This window comes from Ruditapes philippinarum, unplaced genomic scaffold (assembly GCF_026571515.1).
Source record: "Ruditapes philippinarum isolate M1 unplaced genomic scaffold, ASM2657151v2 ctg4228_1_1_1_1, whole genome shotgun sequence".
In the NCBI taxonomy this organism is placed as follows: domain Eukaryota; kingdom Metazoa; phylum Mollusca; class Bivalvia; order Venerida; family Veneridae; genus Ruditapes; species Ruditapes philippinarum.
This window is the reverse complement of record NW_026863670.1, coordinates 26,121-47,387: the sequence shown is the minus strand read 5'-3', so window position 1 is coordinate 47,387 and position 21,267 is coordinate 26,121. Positions and strand designations below refer to the sequence as shown.

The 21,267-nt window shown below is 33.4% G+C and overlaps 2 protein-coding genes across 2 annotated transcripts; both read right to left on the bottom strand.

Moving 5' to 3' along the window:
- Window positions 1-136: 136 nt before the first annotated feature.
- On the bottom strand, window positions 137-5,013 carry LOC132722928 (uncharacterized). Its single transcript, XM_060707552.1, has 3 exons — window positions 4,574-5,013; window positions 1,090-1,283; window positions 137-447 (listed from the first exon to the last, which is right to left on the bottom strand). The coding sequence occupies exons 1-3, from the start codon at window positions 4,915-4,917 to the stop codon at window positions 137-139; spliced, it is 849 nt and encodes a 282-aa protein (XP_060563535.1). The 5' UTR covers window positions 4,918-5,013.
- Window positions 5,014-5,742: 729 nt separating this feature from the next.
- Window positions 5,743-21,111, bottom strand: LOC132722927 (uncharacterized). The gene is made up of 6 exons (XM_060707551.1): window positions 21,043-21,111; window positions 16,453-16,775; window positions 14,704-14,897; window positions 14,196-14,217; window positions 12,268-12,321; window positions 5,743-5,851 (listed from the first exon to the last, which is right to left on the bottom strand). The coding sequence occupies exons 1-6, from the start codon at window positions 21,109-21,111 to the stop codon at window positions 5,743-5,745; spliced, it is 771 nt and encodes a 256-aa protein (XP_060563534.1).
- Between the last annotated feature and the right edge of the window lie 156 nt (window positions 21,112-21,267).

Sequence of the window (21,267 nt, the reverse complement as noted above, 5' to 3'; positions counted from 1 at the left end):
ATGACAGATACTATTAAGGAAAGCAGATTTATTGTCACAGTAAGACATTCATGCTACTTCTTTATTGCTTTTATTGACAAAACAAAATGTGTTTTAAAATCGATGTTCTGCTAAATAGCATGGAGCTGATATTTTTTTAAATAGATTTGTTGAACTTATACTGAACGTTATCTAGATCACGAAACTTGTAAGTTTTATTTCTTATTAAGCAAACACCTCTATATTTACACAAAAACAGCGTAACGCATAATAAGACCGCTAATGACGTCATCACAAGAAGAAGCCTGCGCGTGTCCCGAAACAGGTACCATACAATAATGCCGTCCCAACTATGCCATGATGAATTGTGCATTAAAACGAGGTAGTTGCTGTAAGACGAGTTATTAATGATGTAGAATTGGTTCTGATCCCGGTAGTTTAGGTACCGGCCCCATAGGAACGTTGGTCCTGAAAAGAAAGATCATTAGAATGTTAATAAAAGCCTTCTTTTTATATCTAATATATTACACCATTTTCAACTTCGTGAATGTGCGGTGTATTCTGTCAGTTTCGATATCGATAAAGGAACCCCACTAAGACTAAAACCCTAAAGACACAAAATGTAACAAAATGGACCCTCGAAACAGAAAATGGGCAACATGTGATAAAGAAATACATGTCTTTTGGTGCGATTATTTTGAACATTTTTATGAATTAAAAGTAAAAGAGAACATGTCAACGCAATTTCATTTCATAATCTTGATTTTGAGAAATTTTCAAATTCCAATTTCTAACATCCATTAAACACAAACCAGAGAAAGATTGGAAGATTGATAAGTTTGTTTGAGTTTTATATTTGAGACGCGTCACGACAAAACCAACATAATGGGTTTGTGACCGCGCAGTCTGATCCATGCTGTTCGCTATCAGTTTCTTTACTTGTAATAGGGTCTGTAAGCGAACAGCATGGATCCTGATCAGACAGTGCGGATGCGCAGGCTGGTCTGGATCCATGCTGGTCGCAAACCCATTATGTTTGTTTTGTCGTGACGCGGCTCATTTGTCTTTAACATATTAGATAAAATAGAAAGCGTTTACGTTCAATATTACCTGTAGAAAACATAGTATTGGCGTATGGAAAAATAAACCATCTGTTGGACTTGTGAAGTGACTTGAGGACGGAAAATAAAAATGGATGACGTTTAGTGATCCCAATAAAATCGTTAGAAAATCCAACTGGCTCGGTTACCCTGAGTATAGCAGTTTTATTGAGTACTTGTGCCACTTGTTCTAAAGATCTCACACTGTAAGATAAAATTATAAACCTATTAAATATTATCTCTCTATATATCATAGAAATGAGACATCTTGAGCAGTGGTGCATGTCGATTTCCCTGACAGTTTTTTTTTCAGCCAATATGAGTTTCTCTTTGCGTTACAAAAGCTATCCTATCAGCCTCTTGAAGGATAGCATATTCATTAAAGCTCGGTGGTGAAACACTTTCTTAGTTTAAATATATTTTATTGCATTTAATACATGTTTACAAATATATCATACAAATAATGAGTATATATCAAAATTCAAATGGGTTGGGCAACAAGTTCTTACACTTTCTTGCCACAAAGATAATTACTACATATATAATATAGATTCTTTTTCCAGTATTGGTGGAGTCATATAAAGAAATGGGACATGACACTCCTCCGGAAAGTTAGTATATCTATAATTAAGGTGACTTGTACACATCACATGAGACCTTCTCTGCCACAACAGCTTAAAAGTCAAACCACGCCAAAACAAAATAATGAAGTATAATATTTTATATTGCGCATTCAATCAAGTAAATATTATCCAGTACATAATATATATTTTATTGCGCATACAATCAAGTAAATATAATCCAGTACATAATATTTTATTGCGCATTCAATCAAGTAAATATAATCCAGTACAAAATATTTTATTGCGCATCCAATCAAGTAAATATAATCCATTACATAATATTTTATTGCGCATCCAACCAAGTAAATATGTAACAGTTATTACTACATGTATATATACATTTAAAGTGTTTCTATTTTCCTTTTACAAATCACTATCTATTTGGTAAATACCATAAAGTAGTTTCTTACTTGCATATAATATGAGATATTGTCAATCATGGTAATTGACATTACGCCAGGGTTGAGATTGCTCCGCCCACTTATTCACGTGACCCGGTCGACAAAAGACTGCACAGATGTTTATGCGAAACTGTCATGCCATTAAGGGTCGGTTCATTTACCCCCAAGACACCCCAATACTACTCTGGAGCAGAAATATACCCATTTTTAGTACCAGGACTACCCCAAGACACTTTAATTTATGGTGTAAATTGGGAAAGTTTTATTATATACGACTACTGATTATTTAAGTGTCATCTTGCTACTGTCAAATATTGTTAATCATGTATGGTCAATATTAATGTGCTCTTAATAGAAAAAATATTTTGATTAAAATCAACTTTACTGAAACAATAAGACCATCTTGATATTGTGAACTGTGGGGCAGATGAAATAGAAAAAAAATCAATATAATGAAACAGAAAATGATCGATTTAATAATCAGGCATCAAAAATGTGTCACTCATAAAATGACATTGTCGCATAATAAAACTTGCACTACACCAAAACCCCGCAACCTCGGCATGATTTCATTGCTGTAAACTATTTTGCACAAAAAAGAATATATTTATGATCTTACATAAAAAAATACAGGAAAAATAAATGAATGGAGATAATTCAATGTGTACATGTGAAATCACATAGTTACCTCCCGTTAACAAGGTAAAATTAAGACCGTATTTACATGTCAGTAAAAGTGTCTTGTGGTGTCTTGGGATAGTCTAGGGGTGTCTTTGGGTAGTCATGGGATAATCTATGTGTGTCTTGGGGTAGTCTTGGGATGTCCTGGGGTAGTCTATGGATGGTCTGGTGTAGTCTAAGGGTGTCTTGGGGTATCTTTGGGTGTCTGGTGGTAAATAGACCGACCGCCGATTAAGTGACTAAAAATTTACCTTATACAATTTTGTATACATAACATTTTAATGCTTTTATTGAATAGTTCAATGTTTTATGATATTTAAAAAAGTAACAAATAACCGCATTCATCCATTAATGATGAATAAAACGTTTGGCAAAGATCTTGTTATATTTCTCGCTGACTACAAAGAAGCTGTTACTAACAAAATGTAATTTTAGTTTACAAATTCAAAGATAGTTAAAATTGATGTAGCGGAACATATAAAAGTAAAATTATATCAATGAAACAGTAACATTTACGAATGTTTTTTTTTTTTTTGGTTAACTTTTATGTGCAAAACCACTTATATGCAACGAGGCATTTGTGCATAAATTGTCAAAATTAAATGAGAAAATTGCCCTTGCTTAACTTTGTTGTAGGATATATGATTATATGTATATTTGTACATTAGATATTTTCGTGAGAAAACGCAATATTATTCGCTTCAAAATAAGTTTCGCATATACCAAACCTCGGCTTTAAATTAAAACCGTGATCAGATATGATGTTATTGAAGCATGAAATGTATTTTAATGTTAAATCTAAATTCATTTGGGTTGTAATAGTAATATTTAGGTAGGATAATTTCTCCTAAAATATTCATTGCATATTATCTCATTTCATCTTCAAGTCCTTTTTTCTACTGCAGCATTTTATTGCCATAATGTTGTAAACGAACAAAAATAAATGTCATATCATCTGAATATTTTGACCTTATAATATGTTATGTTATTATGAATAGACATAATTGTAATGAAGTTGTTTAAACTTTTTCTTTGTTTAATGCAATTTGGTATAGCCAGTTTCAACTTTCGTTCCTGCTATATAACTTATTATCTTCATATCCTATAGAAAGTTACTGATGTTTTTTTGTTTTTGTAAAATGAACTAACTGGCTCCATCTGTCAATATGTCAGGATATTTTATAACTCAGATCTACCGCTTTAATAGCTTTAAATTGACCAAAAAAATCAAAATAATTTCAATATAAATACTGCTGCACGATTGTCTTATACAAATAGCTTGTCTAAGGAAAATGGCGAACTTCTAACACATCTTAGCGTGAAACTGATAACGATCGCCGATTGGCTTATCTGTAATACCCCTGCCAGCTTAATTGACAGGCGGCGTAATGTCAATTTTACACACAATCTATGAAATAAATGAGCTCGTATGAATAATTATGTGTGATACATGGCAAGAGAAATGAGCACATTACATGTTTTATTATAGCTAAACTATTATAAATTCTAAATATCACAGCAAACAGACAAAAACAAGAATTTATTTTTCAACAGACCAAACGAAATAAAATATTCTTAAAGTGATTCAATGAGTAAACATGAATTAAAGAATACATTACTTTTAATAATGATTCCGTATACAACCCTTTTTTAAATGTCTATAATGTAAAATAGTAACGAATTCGATTAAAGTAAACACTTATCATAGAATGTAAATTTCATCTTAAAATTGTTACTTTTTAAAAAAAAATAGACTTGCAATATAAAATAAAGAATCGAACCCACCCACCTTCGACAGCAAGCAACGTCCATGTCCACATACCAGCCTCCATAATGGTAGAGCACGAGATAACGTGCAACGTCAGCTCGTCTGACCCAGTGTCCATAACTGTCGTAAAGTGTCTTTAGGAACGGATACTCTCTCTGTAAAAGGCTATTTATAGAAGTTTTGTTCCATAAAGTGTACGTGTAGTTCGGATGGTACTGTATCCAACTATTTTTGGCTTTAACAAGTTTATCTGGTAGTTGACTACTTGTTTCATAGAAAAAGATTTGATGAATGTGTTGTGGTATTTTACCCGGTATGGGAATTTGAGGCTTTTTTGATACATTCTGCGCACGACTCGTTTGCATTATAATTGTTAGTACAGTAAATATATTCGGATGCTAAATATTCGGCTATCCGCCCGAGAAAGATAAGAAAAGCAAAAACTAAAACTCCAAACAAGAATAATAACAAGAATAATATTTTTCTCTTCAAAACAGCTTTATCCATTTCTTTTGAATATGTAAATGAATTCCATAGGAAACACAAATAAACACTAACTCACACAATTATCTTATCAATGATAACATTATAAAAAAATCAATTATTTATAACTACATATTTTAACCTAAATAATGTTATTAAGAGATGTTACAGTAAAATTTAAAACTATTTTCATTCAAAATGTATGATTATATAAATATAGATATACGTGTGTAGATATTTACATTTACCTTGATCACGTTGAAAGTTATTTGACACAAAAATGTTATCACCATTAAGTTATAAAACGATTGAGTGCCTTTTTGATACTATTACATAGGTAAAATTTCGTCTATACATTCGCTTGTATGATACAGTAAAACCTCGTGTGTCGGTAAAGCGGTACAAAAATAAAACAATAAAATGTAAGTATTTATTCCAACACAAGAACAAAAAGAAACATTTTGTTTTCACTATTTATTTAAAGTTGGGTGAAATTTTGTCAATGGCTGGTGAAAAAAATATAGATACAAATTTAAGTATATGTTTCATGTGTGTTCCGACATCGGCCACATACTGTTATGATAGAATATGCCTTACGTAAATTCAAGTATTTGATATTATAATTTAGGGAAATGAAAATCATGCTTCAAGTCATATTAATTGCAGATTTATGTTCCATATAAATGAAAAATGAACTTCACTACATGTCATATCAACGTCTGCGCCGTTAACGGAAGCTGATGCTCAACAATGTCTTTATTAGTTTTAACCTCTTCAAAGACAAGAATTCTGTTTCCTGCCACGATGAAAAGCTCCCTGAAAATTACAATAAACTCTCGACAGCAAATATCATATGTGTATAGGGAGGATGGCAGGGTGTGGTTATTTTTGAGTAAAACTAGATAAAATTTAGGTTGAAATAATTTAAAATTTACATACTACCTTCTTCGAAGTAATTATCCGAAAGAGACCGCTACCACGCCGCTCAGTTTCTTATATAGTTGCTCTTAAGATAACTAATCAATTTTGAACCAACAATGAGCCCGTTATGAAATATGTTTTTGGATGGAATAAAGAGTTAAATCTAAAGCGATTGAACTGTATAGTACCCCAACACAAAAATAAGAAGGCAAATTTAGTGTTCACTATTTATTTAAGGTTTGGCGAAATACCGATACGAATTTAAGTGTATGTTTCGTGGATGCACCGCCATCGGCTACATACAGTTATGATAGAATATGCCAAAAAGGTTCAAAAGCAGAATGAATCTTCCGCCAACAAGCGGTCTATCATAACATACAGCCACCGACAAAATGGAACCGTCTGTCTAATATCCGTTAAGCACCGTAGTAATGATCCCTATTAAATAAAATGAAAGACATATCAATATGTCCTAATAATATTTATTTAAAAAAGTAAACTGTAAAAGTAAAATCGATATCCCCCAGCCAAATTATACAAATAACTTGATGGAAACTTTGTAGTCTTTACTACCTAAGAACGTAAGTGAAATATAATTTGGTATCTTTACCTGTTATGATGCAATGCTCAACCTATTAAGCAGTGTCAAGCAAATCGACACCATGATTGACATCGTTAAATGTCTTGGGTCATAGGTAGTATAGTAGCTACGGTTACACAGGGGACTGCGATGCGACTTCATTGCGACTGATTTGTCGGCGAGTGACGTTTCAGTTGAAACAAATGTATGCACATATATGGAATACAAATATGATCGCCGAGCGGTCGACCATAGGTTCTGCAACTAGTCTGTGATTGCTCTGCGATTCGTCAGCAATAATTCGTCGCAGAGACGGCGATCGGTCAGCGATTTGTTAATTATATTCTGCGACTAGGCAGCGAATGAAAGGCGATCCGTCGTTTCTTTCAGATCAGCGACTTATCGGCGATATTATGTTGTAAAATGTAGAAATCAGTCATTTAACTGCCAGTTGTGGGGATGGCAACATCTACATCATCATGTTTTCGGCATTGGGTTTCTCCAACAGACTTGACACTATGTTTGTCTGAATCACCAGGCTCGTCATGACATTTTTTTTCAAAACATACTTCATTGGTTAAGCCCATTGTCTATTGTATTTCAGGATTTTGAGTTGTTTTTTTTTTCTTTGCTTTGCCACCTCTTCGGACCATTTTGATGTTAACTGCTGAAGGAACCGAGGTAAATTGAACCTGTTAAAATTGATAAATAGAGGCGGAGCTACTGAATGCAGAAGGATTGGTCTGCGCATGCTCAGAACTGTGGTCTGTCATTGCCGACTAATAGCCGATAAGTTGCAGCAAGTTCGCAAAGAATTCACCGCATCTACGGCGTTAAGTCGCCTTCTTATCGGCTAAAAGTCAAAAGACTGGCGGGGACTGATTTTGTCTTGCAACTTGTCGGCACTTCCATTGAACCCTCTCGGCGACATTTGCAACTTTGTTGCCATTGTTGCTTTTTGACGATCGCAACTCGATCGCATCGCAGCCGCAAACTCTGTGTAACCGGACCTTACCAGTAAGGATTCAAGAAAGTTTGCAAAGTTTGGTTGAATTATCGAATTCATTGAATCAAATTAAATTAATGATGGAGATAAATAATACATGTATACACATGCTTTGAGACATAGCATGTATAAAACTGTTAAATCTTAGAAAATATATTAATAACAACACTATTAAGATAATCAATCCCGAGAGAAGCATAAAGTTATTCATACATACTGAAAATTGTAGATCATTGGATTATTTAAAGTCATATTATGCTTCAGAGACAAGTAAATCTTTATATATTTGGAATTGAGTTCTATGGAGTTTATATTTATCATGGTTCAAGAGCATGTTATATACTGGTTACCTTAGGAAATTAGGGATTAATTAATAAATATGTCATTAAAGCAACAAAATGTAAAAAAGGTGTTATTTTGACATCATGTTTTATCATATCTGTACTTATTGCTAGTATGCAACAGCAGAAAAAGATGGTTTCGGTAATTGGACCATAAGTAAGTTTTAGGAGACTATAAATGTATATCACCAGTAAAAGGCTTTTGAAAAATAACAATAAAAGATGGAGTATAATGCGCTTTATGGAAAGTAACAGCTGTATTCCAACTTACGTATATCATTTCAGGCAACTTTGAAAGTATCTTTGCATCCCCTCCTGCACCAGCTTGGATCGGGTATAGATTTTTTTATATAAATAGACATTTTAAAGTCTTATTCAATATACTTCTCAGATTGCAAAAAAAATATGATTATTTAAGAAAAATATGTTCTTTTTTGTGCAATCTATATCTGTGAGAAGCAGTGACTGATGTGGGTAGGCACCGGGAGGGGAAATAATCACTATTCTATTTCAAGCCTTGCATAAAAAAATACACTTTATCCCAACATATATTCAAATTCATTACTGTAACATCAATATTTAGGTATTTAGATATTAGTATTTAATCCTTTAAATGGTTATTCTAAATAAAAAATTGACAGATAATTTTTGTAAATATTAAATGATTTAAACACATTTATTTCCCGAATATATACAAATAAATAATTATATACATTTACAAATCAAACACTTTTATATTTAAAAACATTACAAAATAAAGTATTTGAACGGAAGATCAAGTCTTATTTAATTTTCCTTGCATTATGTTTGTTTTGTGATGGCGAGTCTCATTTGTAAAAATATTCAGATGACAGAAAAAATATTAATGCGGAAGTTGCATCGAAAAAGCTTTTTATTGTCAAAACACGTATAGTACAAACAAGATTCGCAATGCCAAATTTCCTTATGTAGGTAATTTGTTATGTCACTCACTGTTGAGTTCATAGACGTAGGGTTATTCGATATGTTTTAAAGAAAATTAAATGTGACATTGAATTGTTGGACTCCGACTGATTTGAAAATACGCTTACTTTGTGTCATTAAAACATGCATCTGCATGCACTTTTGGCATCGAAAACTTTTCTATCTTGAAAAAACGTAACAGGTGTCTGTTAAAAGGCATATGTAATAGAAAGAGCACCGAAACACGAGGCTATCTGATTTGTACAAGGGGGCGTAGCCCCCGAGTATTAATCAGATTGCCAAGTGTTTTAGTGTTCTTTCTCTTTTGTATCATAGTCAAACACAAAAGCACGATCCCTGTTGTGACAATATGAAACCCCGGCAAAAATGAACCAATGAACGAACATCTGAATATGACATTTCTGTCGCTTTCCTTTCTCTGTGGTCACAATATGTAAACCCCAGCAAAAATAAGCCAATCAATGGGGATGCTCTGGAGTGCGGGTAACTAATACCCGCACTCCAGTTAACGCACTGTACATGTATATGTAGACGATTTAACCCTGGCACATTTTCAACAGAAAGGTCTCCAAACTATGATACAAGATACAGTTACATAGACATGAAGATATAAACACGCTAATTAGCCCCCCTCCCCCGCCCTCCCTTCCGCTCATAAGCGTGTTTTCTCTCCGCGTCCCCGCCATTTCAACTTGTTGACTCTCGACTTTTCGCATGGCGGGTCGCGTGACGAAAACACGAAGGGCACAAATCAGACACCATAGATCTCTCATATTTAGTGCATATAAAATTTGTTTGAAACGGTCGTTTTTTTATACAAGATTTAAATAAGTTTGCTATATACATAGAAATAAAAGAAGAAACAACGTTAAACTAAAAATGTCCAAGAAGACGTAAACTGATACCCTGCTTGCATGGTTTGCATTGCTTGTATATAAACCGATTCTAAACATGACTGTGAAAATAAGCCTACTTATTAATAAGGAATCGCTATATGTCTTTCACATCTACCCTTTAAATAAAGGGAGGACAACTCTTTGTCCCTTTCTAATATAAGAAGGGGATTCCTGTGATTCGTGTATATGATCGCACGCCCTCTGTGCATGTATGTGGTCGCATGATCGAAAATCATTTATACTGGCAACCATTTATAAAATTGTTTAGGTAGCACAATCTTAATGTTCATATAAACTTGTTTAAATCATTTTTATTTTTAAGCCTAGTAAGGTTTAATTTGAACTTAGTACCTTCTAAAAAATACATATAAAACTTAAAATTTACCTGATAAGTTTTTTATAACTTCTAATTCGGACAATCAAAGTACTAATTAGTTTTTAGACATTAAAACGTCTCACAAATACAGGTCATATAGCGATTTTTCAGCTTCACTCCTGGAACTTGAGCAGAACCAACAAAAGAATGAGAATACACGACTGCATCATTTTGTAATGCACCTTACATGTGAAATAGTTGCATCAATGGTTTCAACATTTTATTTGCAAATAAAAAGGACATTTAATGTTATTGGTCGATGATGGAAAATATGCAATACCATAAACAAAGTTTCATGTGTGATAACAAACCATGAAACAATCATGTGTGAATGTTGATAATAAAATAGTTTTGAAAAAACATTAGTAATTCATAATATAAATGTCAGAATATAGACAATAATTAACTATAAATTATAAGTGTGTACCTATGTTTTAGTTAAAGCGTAGGTTCTACTATGCGATATTAAGTTGTCAAGCAAACCTCCCACTTTCAAACTATTTTTGGACGGCCAGAAATAACTCCGCATTACCAGACTGAGAAAGAGAAGCTTCCCCGAACAGGAGAGTATGGAGAAAGACATTTTGAGTAATTTGACGCACTTTTGTAAGAAGGTAAATACGGTGGCAACTGTAAAAGTGAAATTCGAGAAGATAATGATAATAGTTTTCAGGTTTTCACAATGACAAAAGGGAGATTGGACTATATTACGAATAAAAAGGTGATGATTTAGTTTGCTACAATGCATGCGAAGCCTTCGTAGAACCTGTGTCATTTGTGATCTAGTGTAAAAATACGTGGGCGTACTGTAACGGATTGGCATAACTTTACTTTTAAAATATTTTAAAACATGTGAATTTCTTACATCTGTTGATCACGAACTGTAATGGATAAGAAAGAATTGTAATATTGTTTTAATTCGGGAATGTACGGGTTTCAACTGGTCTTGGTTTGAAGGTTGTGCGAAGACGTTGATCCAATAGTTATATCGGCAAGCCTCTTTACCGCCCAATGGGCGGGGTACCCATGGAACAGGTATTTCGAACTAAACCGTAACATATGACAGATATTATTAAGGAAAGCAGATTTATTGTTACAGTAAGACATTTATTCTACTTCTCTACTGCTTTTATTGACAAAACGAAATGTGTTTTAAAATCGATTTTCTGCTTTACAACATAGAGCTGATATTTTCAAATAAATTGCTTCAACTTATACTGAACGTTTTCTATATCTAGTATACTTGTCAGTGAGCAATTCTATATCTAGTATACTTGTCAGTGAGCAAACACCACTATATTTACACAAAAACAGCGTCACGCATAATAAGAACGCTAATGACGTCATCACGACAAGGAGCATGCGCGTGTCCCGAAACAGGTACCATACAATAATTCCGTCCCAACTATGCCATGATGAATTGTGCATTAACACGAGATAGTTGCTGTAGGACGAGTTATTTATGATGTAGAATTGATTCTGGTCCCGGTAGTTTAGGTACCGTCCCCATAGGAACGTTGGTCCTGTTAATGAAAAACATCAAAATGTTGATATAGACCAACATGTATTTAACAATTGGCATCTGCGTTAAATATTCTTTATTTTAACATCATTTTAACTATTTGGGTCAGGAAACAGAAGGTTTTACATCAAATTTAATTTAATGTAAGAACGGTGTATTCAGTCAATTTTGATAATTATTATAAGCTGAGTTCACCGTAATAAAATAATCACCGATTTAACCACAGAGTTTGTCGCATCAGTCATTGCTGAATGAAAACACTTTATTGGATAAAAAATCACCTTTTTATGGATGAAAAGTACATTTCTACGACAGAACATGTCACCACAGTTTCATTTCATAATCTTAATTTCGAAAAATTCTCAAATTCCAATTTTTGACATTCATAAAACACATACCAGAGAAAGATTGGGAGATTGGTAAGTTTCTTTGAGTTTAATATTGTCTTTGACATATTAGATAAATAAGAAAGCGTTAACGTTACTACCTGTAGAAAACATGGTATTGGCGTATGGAAAAATAAACCATCTATTTGACATGTGGAGTGACGTCAGGACGGAAAATAAAAATGGATGACGTTCAGAAATCCCAATAAAATCGTTAGAAAATCCAACTGGCTCGGTTAACCTGAGAATTGCAGTTTTATTGAGTTCCTGTGCCTCTTGTTCTAAAGTTCTCACACTGTAAGATAAAATTATAACCCTATTAAAATTTACATATATAGATGACCAGTAAACCCCCAGTAACATTAGAGCTTACGACCAGTGAAGACCAGTTCACGATCACCAGTGATCCCATATTTGTGGTGCCATATAAAGAAATAGACCATGACACTACAAAGTAAGTATTTCTATATTTAAGGTATCATTGACACACCGTTTGGTAGACCTTCCCTACCACAACAACCTTAAAAGTAAATGTAGTTTTAAAACCAAGTCAAAACATAATGCAGAAAATTAAGTTAATAGGCAACAGTCATTTCTATCATGCATACATTTACCTATATTTTTTCCCTATGACATATCATTATTTATTTAAAACACACCGGTAATTTGTTTCTAACTTGATAATTTTATGAGATATTATAAATCATTTTACATAGTTACAATCTTTGAAAAAAATGAGCTCGGATAATTATGTGTGATACATGCAAAGAGAAATGAACACACTAATCGTTTTATTATGCATGTACCTAGAACCAATGGCTAAAATATTGAAAAATCTAAATATAACAGCAAACAGACAAAAATCAAGAATTAATTTTTCAAGAAAATATTCTTTAAGTTTTTCTATTAGTTAAAATGAATTAAAGAATATATTATACTGAACAATGTTTCCGTATAGAACCCTATTTACTCTACTGTCGTAAAGTTTCCTTAGGAACGGATACTCTCTTTCTAAAAGACTTTTTATAGAAGTTTTGTTCCATAAAGTGTACGTGTAGTTCGGATGGTACTGTATCCAACTATTTTTAGCTTTTACAAGTTTATCTGGTAGATGACTGCTTGTTTCATAGAAAAAGATTTGATGAATGTGTTGTGGTATTTTACCCGGAATGGGAGTGTGAGGCCTTTTGTTGATACATTCTGCGCATAACTCGTCTGTATTATAATTGTGAGTACAGTAAATATATTCGGATGCTAAATATTTGACTATCCGCCCGAGAAAGATAAGAAAACCTAAAACTGAAACTCCAAACAAGAATAATATTTTTCTCTTAAAAACAGATTTATCCATCATGTTTGAATATGTAAATGAATTCCCATAGAAAATAATGTGTGTTGCAATCAAACATACAATAAGCCTTCGTAGAACCTGTGTCATTTGTGATCTAGTGTAAAAATACGTGGGCGTACTGTCACGGATTGGCATAACTTTACTTTTAAAATATTTTAAAATATGTGAATTTCTTACATCTGTTGATCACGAACTGTCATGGATAAGAAAGAATTGTAATACTAGTATTGTTTTAATTCGGGAATGTACGGGTTTCAACTGGTCTTGGTTTGAAGGTTGTGCGAAGACATTGATCCAATAGTTATTTCGGCAAGCCTCGTTACCGCCCAATGGGCGGGGTACCCATGGAACAGGTATTTCGAACTAAACCGTAACATATGACAGATATTATTAAGGAAAGCAGATTTATTGTTACAGTAAGACATTTATTCTACTTCTCTACTGCTTTTATTGACAAAACGAAATGTGTTTTAAAATCGATTTTCTGCTTTACAACATAGAGCTGATATTTTCAAATAAATTTCTTCAACTTATACTGAACGCTTTCTATATCCAGTATACTTGTCAGTGAGCAATTCTATATCTAGTATACTTGTCAGTGAGCAAACACCACTATATTTACACAAAAACAGCGTCACGCATAATAAGAACGCTAATGACGTCATCACGACAAGGAGCATGCGCGTGTCCCGAAACAGGTACCATACAATAATTCCGTCCAACTATGCCATGATGAATTGTGCATTAACACGAGATAGTTGCTGTAGGACGAGTTATTTATGATGTAGAATTGATTCTGGTCCCGGTAGTTTAGGTACCGTCCCCATAGGAACGTTGGTCCTGTTAATGAAAAACATCAAAATGTTGATATAGACCAACATGTATTTAACAATTGGCATCTGCGTTAAATATTCTTTATTTTAACATCATTTTAACTATTTGGGTCAGGAAACAGAAGGTTTTACATCAAATTTAATTTAATGTAAGAACGGTGTATTCAGTCAATTTTGATAATTATTATAAGCTGAGTTCACCGTAATAAAATAATCACCGATTTAACCACAGAGTTTGTCGCATCAGTCATTGCTGAATGAAAACACTTCATTGGATAAAAAATCACCTTTTTAAGGATGAAAAGTACATTTCTACGACAGAACATGTCACCACAGTTTCATTTCATAATCTTAATTTCGAAAAATTCTCAAATTCCAATTTTTGACATTCATAAAACACATACCAGAGAAAGATTAGGAGATTGGTTAGTTTCTTTGAGTTTAATTTTGTCTTTGACATATTAGATAAATAAGAAAGCGTTAACGTTCCTACCTGTAGAAAACATGGTATTGGCGTATGGAAAAATAAACCATCTATTGGACATGTGGAGTGACGTCAGGACGGAAAATAAAAATGGATGACGTTCAGAAATCCCAATAAAATCGTTAGAAAATCCAACTGGCTCGGTTAACCGGAGAATTGCAGTTTTATTGAGTTCCTGTGCCTCTTGTTCTAAAGTTCTCACACTGTAAGATACAATTATAACCCTATTAAAATTTACATATATAGATGACCAGTAAACCCCCAGTAACATTAGAGCTTACGACCAGTGAAGACCAGTTGACGATCACCAGTGACCTCTGGTCGCAGACAATCTTAAAAACGTCTTACGACGGTCATCGGTGATCTTTGACAATCGCAGGTTATCTTATTTAGGTCCCACGACCAATTTCAGTCGTAGAGAGGTTTTTGAGCTTGCACAAAAATCTCCTTGCGATCAAACAGGTTGCTAGTGATATTATAAGGTCTTAAGGCTGTCGCACGATGGTCGTTCGGAATTGCGACAATCTTACGACAGTCTTTACAAATTTCCACTAGTCACTGATAATCTTAAGTAGTCTTTAGTAATCGTGTGATGGTCGTACGACAAGTTGTAGGTGATCGCATGTTATGTCACGGGTAGTCGTAAGTAATTCCAGGCAATCTTGAGACCATCGTACGTTTACTTATGAGCTGTCGTGCGATTGTCAATGATGATTTGTCTTACGATACTAGCAAAAGTAAATTTATTTGTGCAAAAATGGTTTTAGTCGCAGACAATCGCTAATGATCGTCAGTTTTACAAGTCGCCGGTGGTCGCAAGTAGTCGTAAGCACTAGTGTGACTGGGGTTTAAGTGTACGTTAAATACATGTACATAAATAGCATGACAAGGAGACATTTTGAGTTGCGAGGTGCATGTCGATGTCACCCTGATAGTTTTTTTTTTAATTGATATGAGTTTGTCTTTGCGTTACAAGAGCTATCCCATCAGCCTCTTAAATGATATCATATCCATTTAAACTCAGTGGAGAAACACGTTCGTGCAACTTAGACAATTAAATTAATAAATTTCCCATATTTGTGGTGCCATATAAAGAAATAGACCATGACACTACAAAGTAAGTATTTCTATATTTAAGGTATCATTGACACACCGTTTGGTAGACCTTCCCTACCACAACAACCTTAAAAGTAAATGTGGTTTTAAAACCAAGTCAAAACATAATGCAGAAAATTAAGTTAATAGGCAACAGTCATTTCTATCATGCATACATTTACCTATATTTTTTCCCTATGGCATATCATTATTTATTTAAAACACACCGGTAATTTGTTTCTAACTTGATAATATTATGAGATATTATAAATCATTTTACATAGGTACAATCTTTGAAAAAAATGAGCTCGGATAATTATGTGTGACACATGCAAAGAGAAATGAACACACTAATTGTTTTATTATGCATGTACCTAGAACCAATGGCTAAAATATTGAAAAATCTAAATATAACAGCAAACAGACAAAAATCAAGAATTAATTTTTCAAGAAAATATTCTTTAAGTTTTTCTATTAGTTAAAATGAATTAAAGAATATATTATACTGAACAATGTTTCCGTATTGAACCCTATTTGAAAAAAAAATATCTATTACATAATTCGATTAAAGTAAGAACTAACCATACAATGTTTATATAAAGTGAAAATTGTTACTTTCCATAATAAACTTGCAATATAAAATAAAGGATCAAACCCATTCACCTTCGACGGCAAGCAACGTCCATGTCCACATACCAGCCTCCATAATGATAAAGCACGAGATAACGTGCAACGTCAGCTCGTCTGACCCAGTTCCCATAACTGTCGTAAAGTTTCCTTAGGAACGGATACTCTCTTTCTAAAAGACTTTTTATAGAAGTTTTGTTCCATAAAGTGTACGTGTAGTTCGGATGGTACTGTATCCAACTATTTTTAGCTTTTACAAGTTTATCTGGTAGATGACTGCTTGTTTCATAGAAAAAGATTTGATGAATGTGTTGTGGTATTTTACCCGGAATGGGAGTGTGAGGCCTTGTAACACCGCACTTTGGGGTCAAACGCACTTTGGGGTCCGACCCCAAAGTGCGTTAAACTTCGCACCGCACTTTGGGGTCCAACACACTTTGGGGTCAAAATCGAGAAATTGACCCCAAAGTGCGTTAATATGCTACATATCAACGCACTTTGGGTTCCAGAGGTCTAAAGGTGTCATCTGAGTTCTGCTTAAATACTGAGTACTGACTTATTTTTCGATCTGCGACATTGAAATATTTGAGGTGGATTTCAAAATGGCGGTCAATACTTTGATGATGCTTAAGTGATAAAAAGTTTCATAAATTTTACCACTTGAAATATCTAAAAATTGTGTTCATATAACAAAATTACGGTGGCATAAAATGACATTTGCATTTTTTTTTTTTAGTTTTGCATACATATTGTTTGTTAGTTTGGCATACATTTTTTTTATTTTTAGTTTTGCATTCATAGCTTATTTTAGTTTTTTGTACATATCTAATTTTTGTTTTTCGTACATATTTTAGCCAATCAAAACAGCCTTCACATCTCATAACAGCCTATAGTTGAGTATAAAACTAGCACAGTGGTTTGGTCAACATTTCGGCCCATTTTTGGAATCGGCGCAGTCGTTTTCGGCTGGTCAAGTCTGGTTACGGCAGACCCTTTTCGGCCCATTTTTAAATTATATGTATTTTATTTAAAGGTCCTTATATTCCACTGATTTAGAAAAAAAATGCTTAAAGCTTTGAAGGATTTTTATGAAAAATTGGGTCAATTTTTCAGCACATCCAGATAATGTGCAGAACTTATATGCCAGGTGTGCCGGCTCAAGGTCGGGGATCAACCTACAGGTCAAAGAATTAAGACTTAGGGTTCATGTCCGCTCCTGAACTCCAAAACCCTTTAATGATTTTCAGACACCTTGTGTAAAATGTTAACTACATCGAGACAATAGGCAGAACCTTTCTTTGGGTTTACGCGGACTATTATATATACTATAAGTGTTGTTATTTTTTTTGATACCTCCAAAATGAAAATGTTGGCATTTGCAAATGGCATTTGCAATGGGGTACTGTAATTTACAGAAATTTGTATTCTTAAAATTAACAATGCTGCGAAAAATGTCCCGTTCTGGTCAGTCATTTACTTGATAATTTTGTGCCATATTGAGCCCCATTTTTAAATATGTTGGAAATGAAACAAAATGCAGTTAATATTTTTCCAAAGAACTATAAATTTACTCTATTGCAATGTTCTGGTGAACATAAGTTTTTCGATCGGACTGTAAAAAGTGATTTTTACAAATACATTATTAAGCTTATCAACAAACTTTAAGGTTTTTGTAAGCTCCGTAACAACCGTCCGCCAGAGGCTTTTTTTTAATGGATAATCTTTCATACTTCTTTAGAAAGAGCAAACATGAATATATTATATGTTAAAACAATGGTATCAGAGAAATGTAAGATGCTTGTTTACCTGAATAAAGTAGCGATCAATGTGAAATTATTTGTCATAAAAGTAGACAAAACAATGTAGTATTTTACTTCCATATAAAATACTAATTTACTATAACTGTACTCATCATTGCCAAAAATGCAACAGTTCAGGTAATTGACCAATGTGTATTTTTTTGGATTATATAGAAAAACATCAGAATAAAAAAGCTTTTTAGAAAAACAAATAAAAGCATAATAGGCATTTAAAAAGTTATTTTTAACCCTCGGGGGGGGGGGGGACCGAAACCCCACAATCCCCTCTATACCCCCAGTGCGAATTTTACATCATTCTGAAGCTCCGCTCTTAATATGCGACTACTTAAATAGTTGATATTTTTAGTACTGCCTGTACGGACTACTATTTAAAGTCGCATCTACACCTAGTCAAGTTTATTATATGTCACATTTAGCTAAATAAAGGCTCTTTCAACATATTTTCAGGCACTTGTTTTACTGAAATGTCTTACTAAGATTGCCCAGAATTTATTCCTTTGTCTATGCTAAGACTATTGTATTTCTATAAAATGTGTAAATAAAAAAACGGGAAAATAACCCATTTATCTAAAATCAAAGGAGTTAATGAACGGTGTACATTCTTTGAAAATAAATGGACAATTTGAGAAAATGAAATATTTTAAGCTTAATAATTGATACAAATTCTTTATTAAGTGATTTATTTGTTGAAAGTTCTTCACTTACTAATCAAGACCATTTTAATCCCTATTGATTCTACTATAATCCAGGACACATGTTTTGCGCCTATTTAATACCTTGATGTTTGTTAACCATTCACTTTAACTACTATATATTATTTAAAACATAATGAGCATTAATTTTCTATGACCCCAAAGTGCGGTCGTTTGCCTGATGTTAAAAAATGCATATGTACCTGTTTAACGCACTTTGGGGTCGAAATTGGACCCCAAAGTGCGTAACGCACTCTGGGGTCGGACCCCAAAGTACGTAACGCACTTTGGGGTCGGACCCCAAAGTGCGTTTGACCCCAAAGTGCGGTGTTACAAGGCCTTTTGTTGATACATTCTGCGCATAACTCGTCTGCATTATAATTGTGAGTACAGTAAATATATTCGGATGCTAAATATTTGACTATCCGCCCGAGAAAGATAAGAAAACCTAAAACTGAAACTCCAAATAAGAATAATATTTTTCTCTTAAAAACAGATTTATCCATCATGTTTGAATATGTAAATGAATTCCCATAGAAAATAATGTGTGTTGCAATCAAACATACAATAAAATTACATAAACATAAATAGTTACTAAAAGTAAAAAAAATATGTTTACAAACTTTTTACAAATAGTATCTGATCTTTAATCCAACTTTCGTCTTTGTCTTGTGACTTATGTTAAATGCTCATTAAAAACAAAATCATTTTGAAATTTGATAAGTTTCCGATCCTATGACTGTGAAGTCATATTTTCTATCACACTAATGAACTCGCACAATTATCTTATCAATGATAACATTATCAAATCGAATTATGTTTTGAAAAGTGTTTTGTATTTGCTGCAGAAAATAGCATTTGTCTGCACTAAAACTGATTTTAAACTGGATTTTGCCATTCATGAAATGTACTTAAACTTTGCAACAGATTGTACTTTGTCTTCAGAAATCTAGCACAGTCAATGTAAATTTTCTTATTATAATCATTTTATTTTTGTTTATAAAAAGTCCTTAAAAGTGAAATTGCTAATCGTTCATAATTTTACATTGTGAGCTTTGTTGTTATATAAATGTTGGCCTACTCTCACTTTAAAAAAAAACATGGATGACAAAGCGGAATCACCCTAATTCCTTAACAATTGTGTTACAATTATTTATTTCACGAGCTGCCAAACTTTCTGATAATGGACAATTTGGATCCGGCAATCATTTTCGTATTTTAGCAGAGCTACCGAAAATGATAGTTTACAGCCTACAAACACGAACTTGCTAAACTTATTACTCGATAAACTACATGTAAAATATTTTGTGTTAAATTGACTATACATATATGAATTACATCTCACACTTCTTTAACGATTTTCTCTATCTAGAGCAAAAGGGTACCAGCTGTGTGTATTGATTAATTTAACAGTTAAATTGAGGTGACAAACGGGATAAATAACAAATAAAACTACGAAATATTTGCGAATTTAATTTTTGCGGTCGGAGGGGACCAGCAAAATATCGCAGAAGTTAGCTATCAGCAGAAATAACCAGTTATACGGTACATATCTTGGTATAGTACTGTAATAGAATGCACAGACAATTTGAAAGTAGTTTGACACACAGTATATGTTATATATCTCTAATAGGAAGATTGAGTAGCTTTAATTGACTTTTTGATAGATAAGTATAATTTCGTCTATAGTTTTAACGTTTTTAACGCGCTTGTATGTTACAGTAAATCCTCGTAAGCCGGTTCAGTGGTACAAAAATACGGCAATAAAATATATTAATTTATCTTAGAATAAAATAGCTCTTATATGAGAAAAAGAACAAAAAAGGTAAAAAAAAAAAAGAACGTTATTGTGGTGATGCGTGCCCCACTAATGACTAATTAGCGGGAGCGCGGTGCGAAAAGTCGAGATTTTAACTACTAAAACGGCGGGCGCTAATAAACAAGGGCGCGGAGCAAAAGTCGTGATTTTGAAGAATTATTTGCCGGAGGCGCGAACAACAGCACTCTAATTAGCGCCCTATTACGATAAACATTTCTCTTCGCGGCCCATAACAATATATAATTACAATTAATTAATTAATTAATTAATATTACAAATAATTAATTAATATTACAATTAGATCCCGACGTTTTGCCCCATACCCCGCTGATGAGCGTGTTTTCGCCCCGCGCGCCCTCGCCATTTTAACATGTAAAATTTCGACTTAACTCTATCATTGTGTGAAATTTTCATCAACTTCCTTCAATATTTTTCAGTTATCACCGTACATGAGTGTGTAAAAGACGGGAAGCGGCCAGTCATACAGACACGCAGACACAAGGGCGAACGAACAAGACGG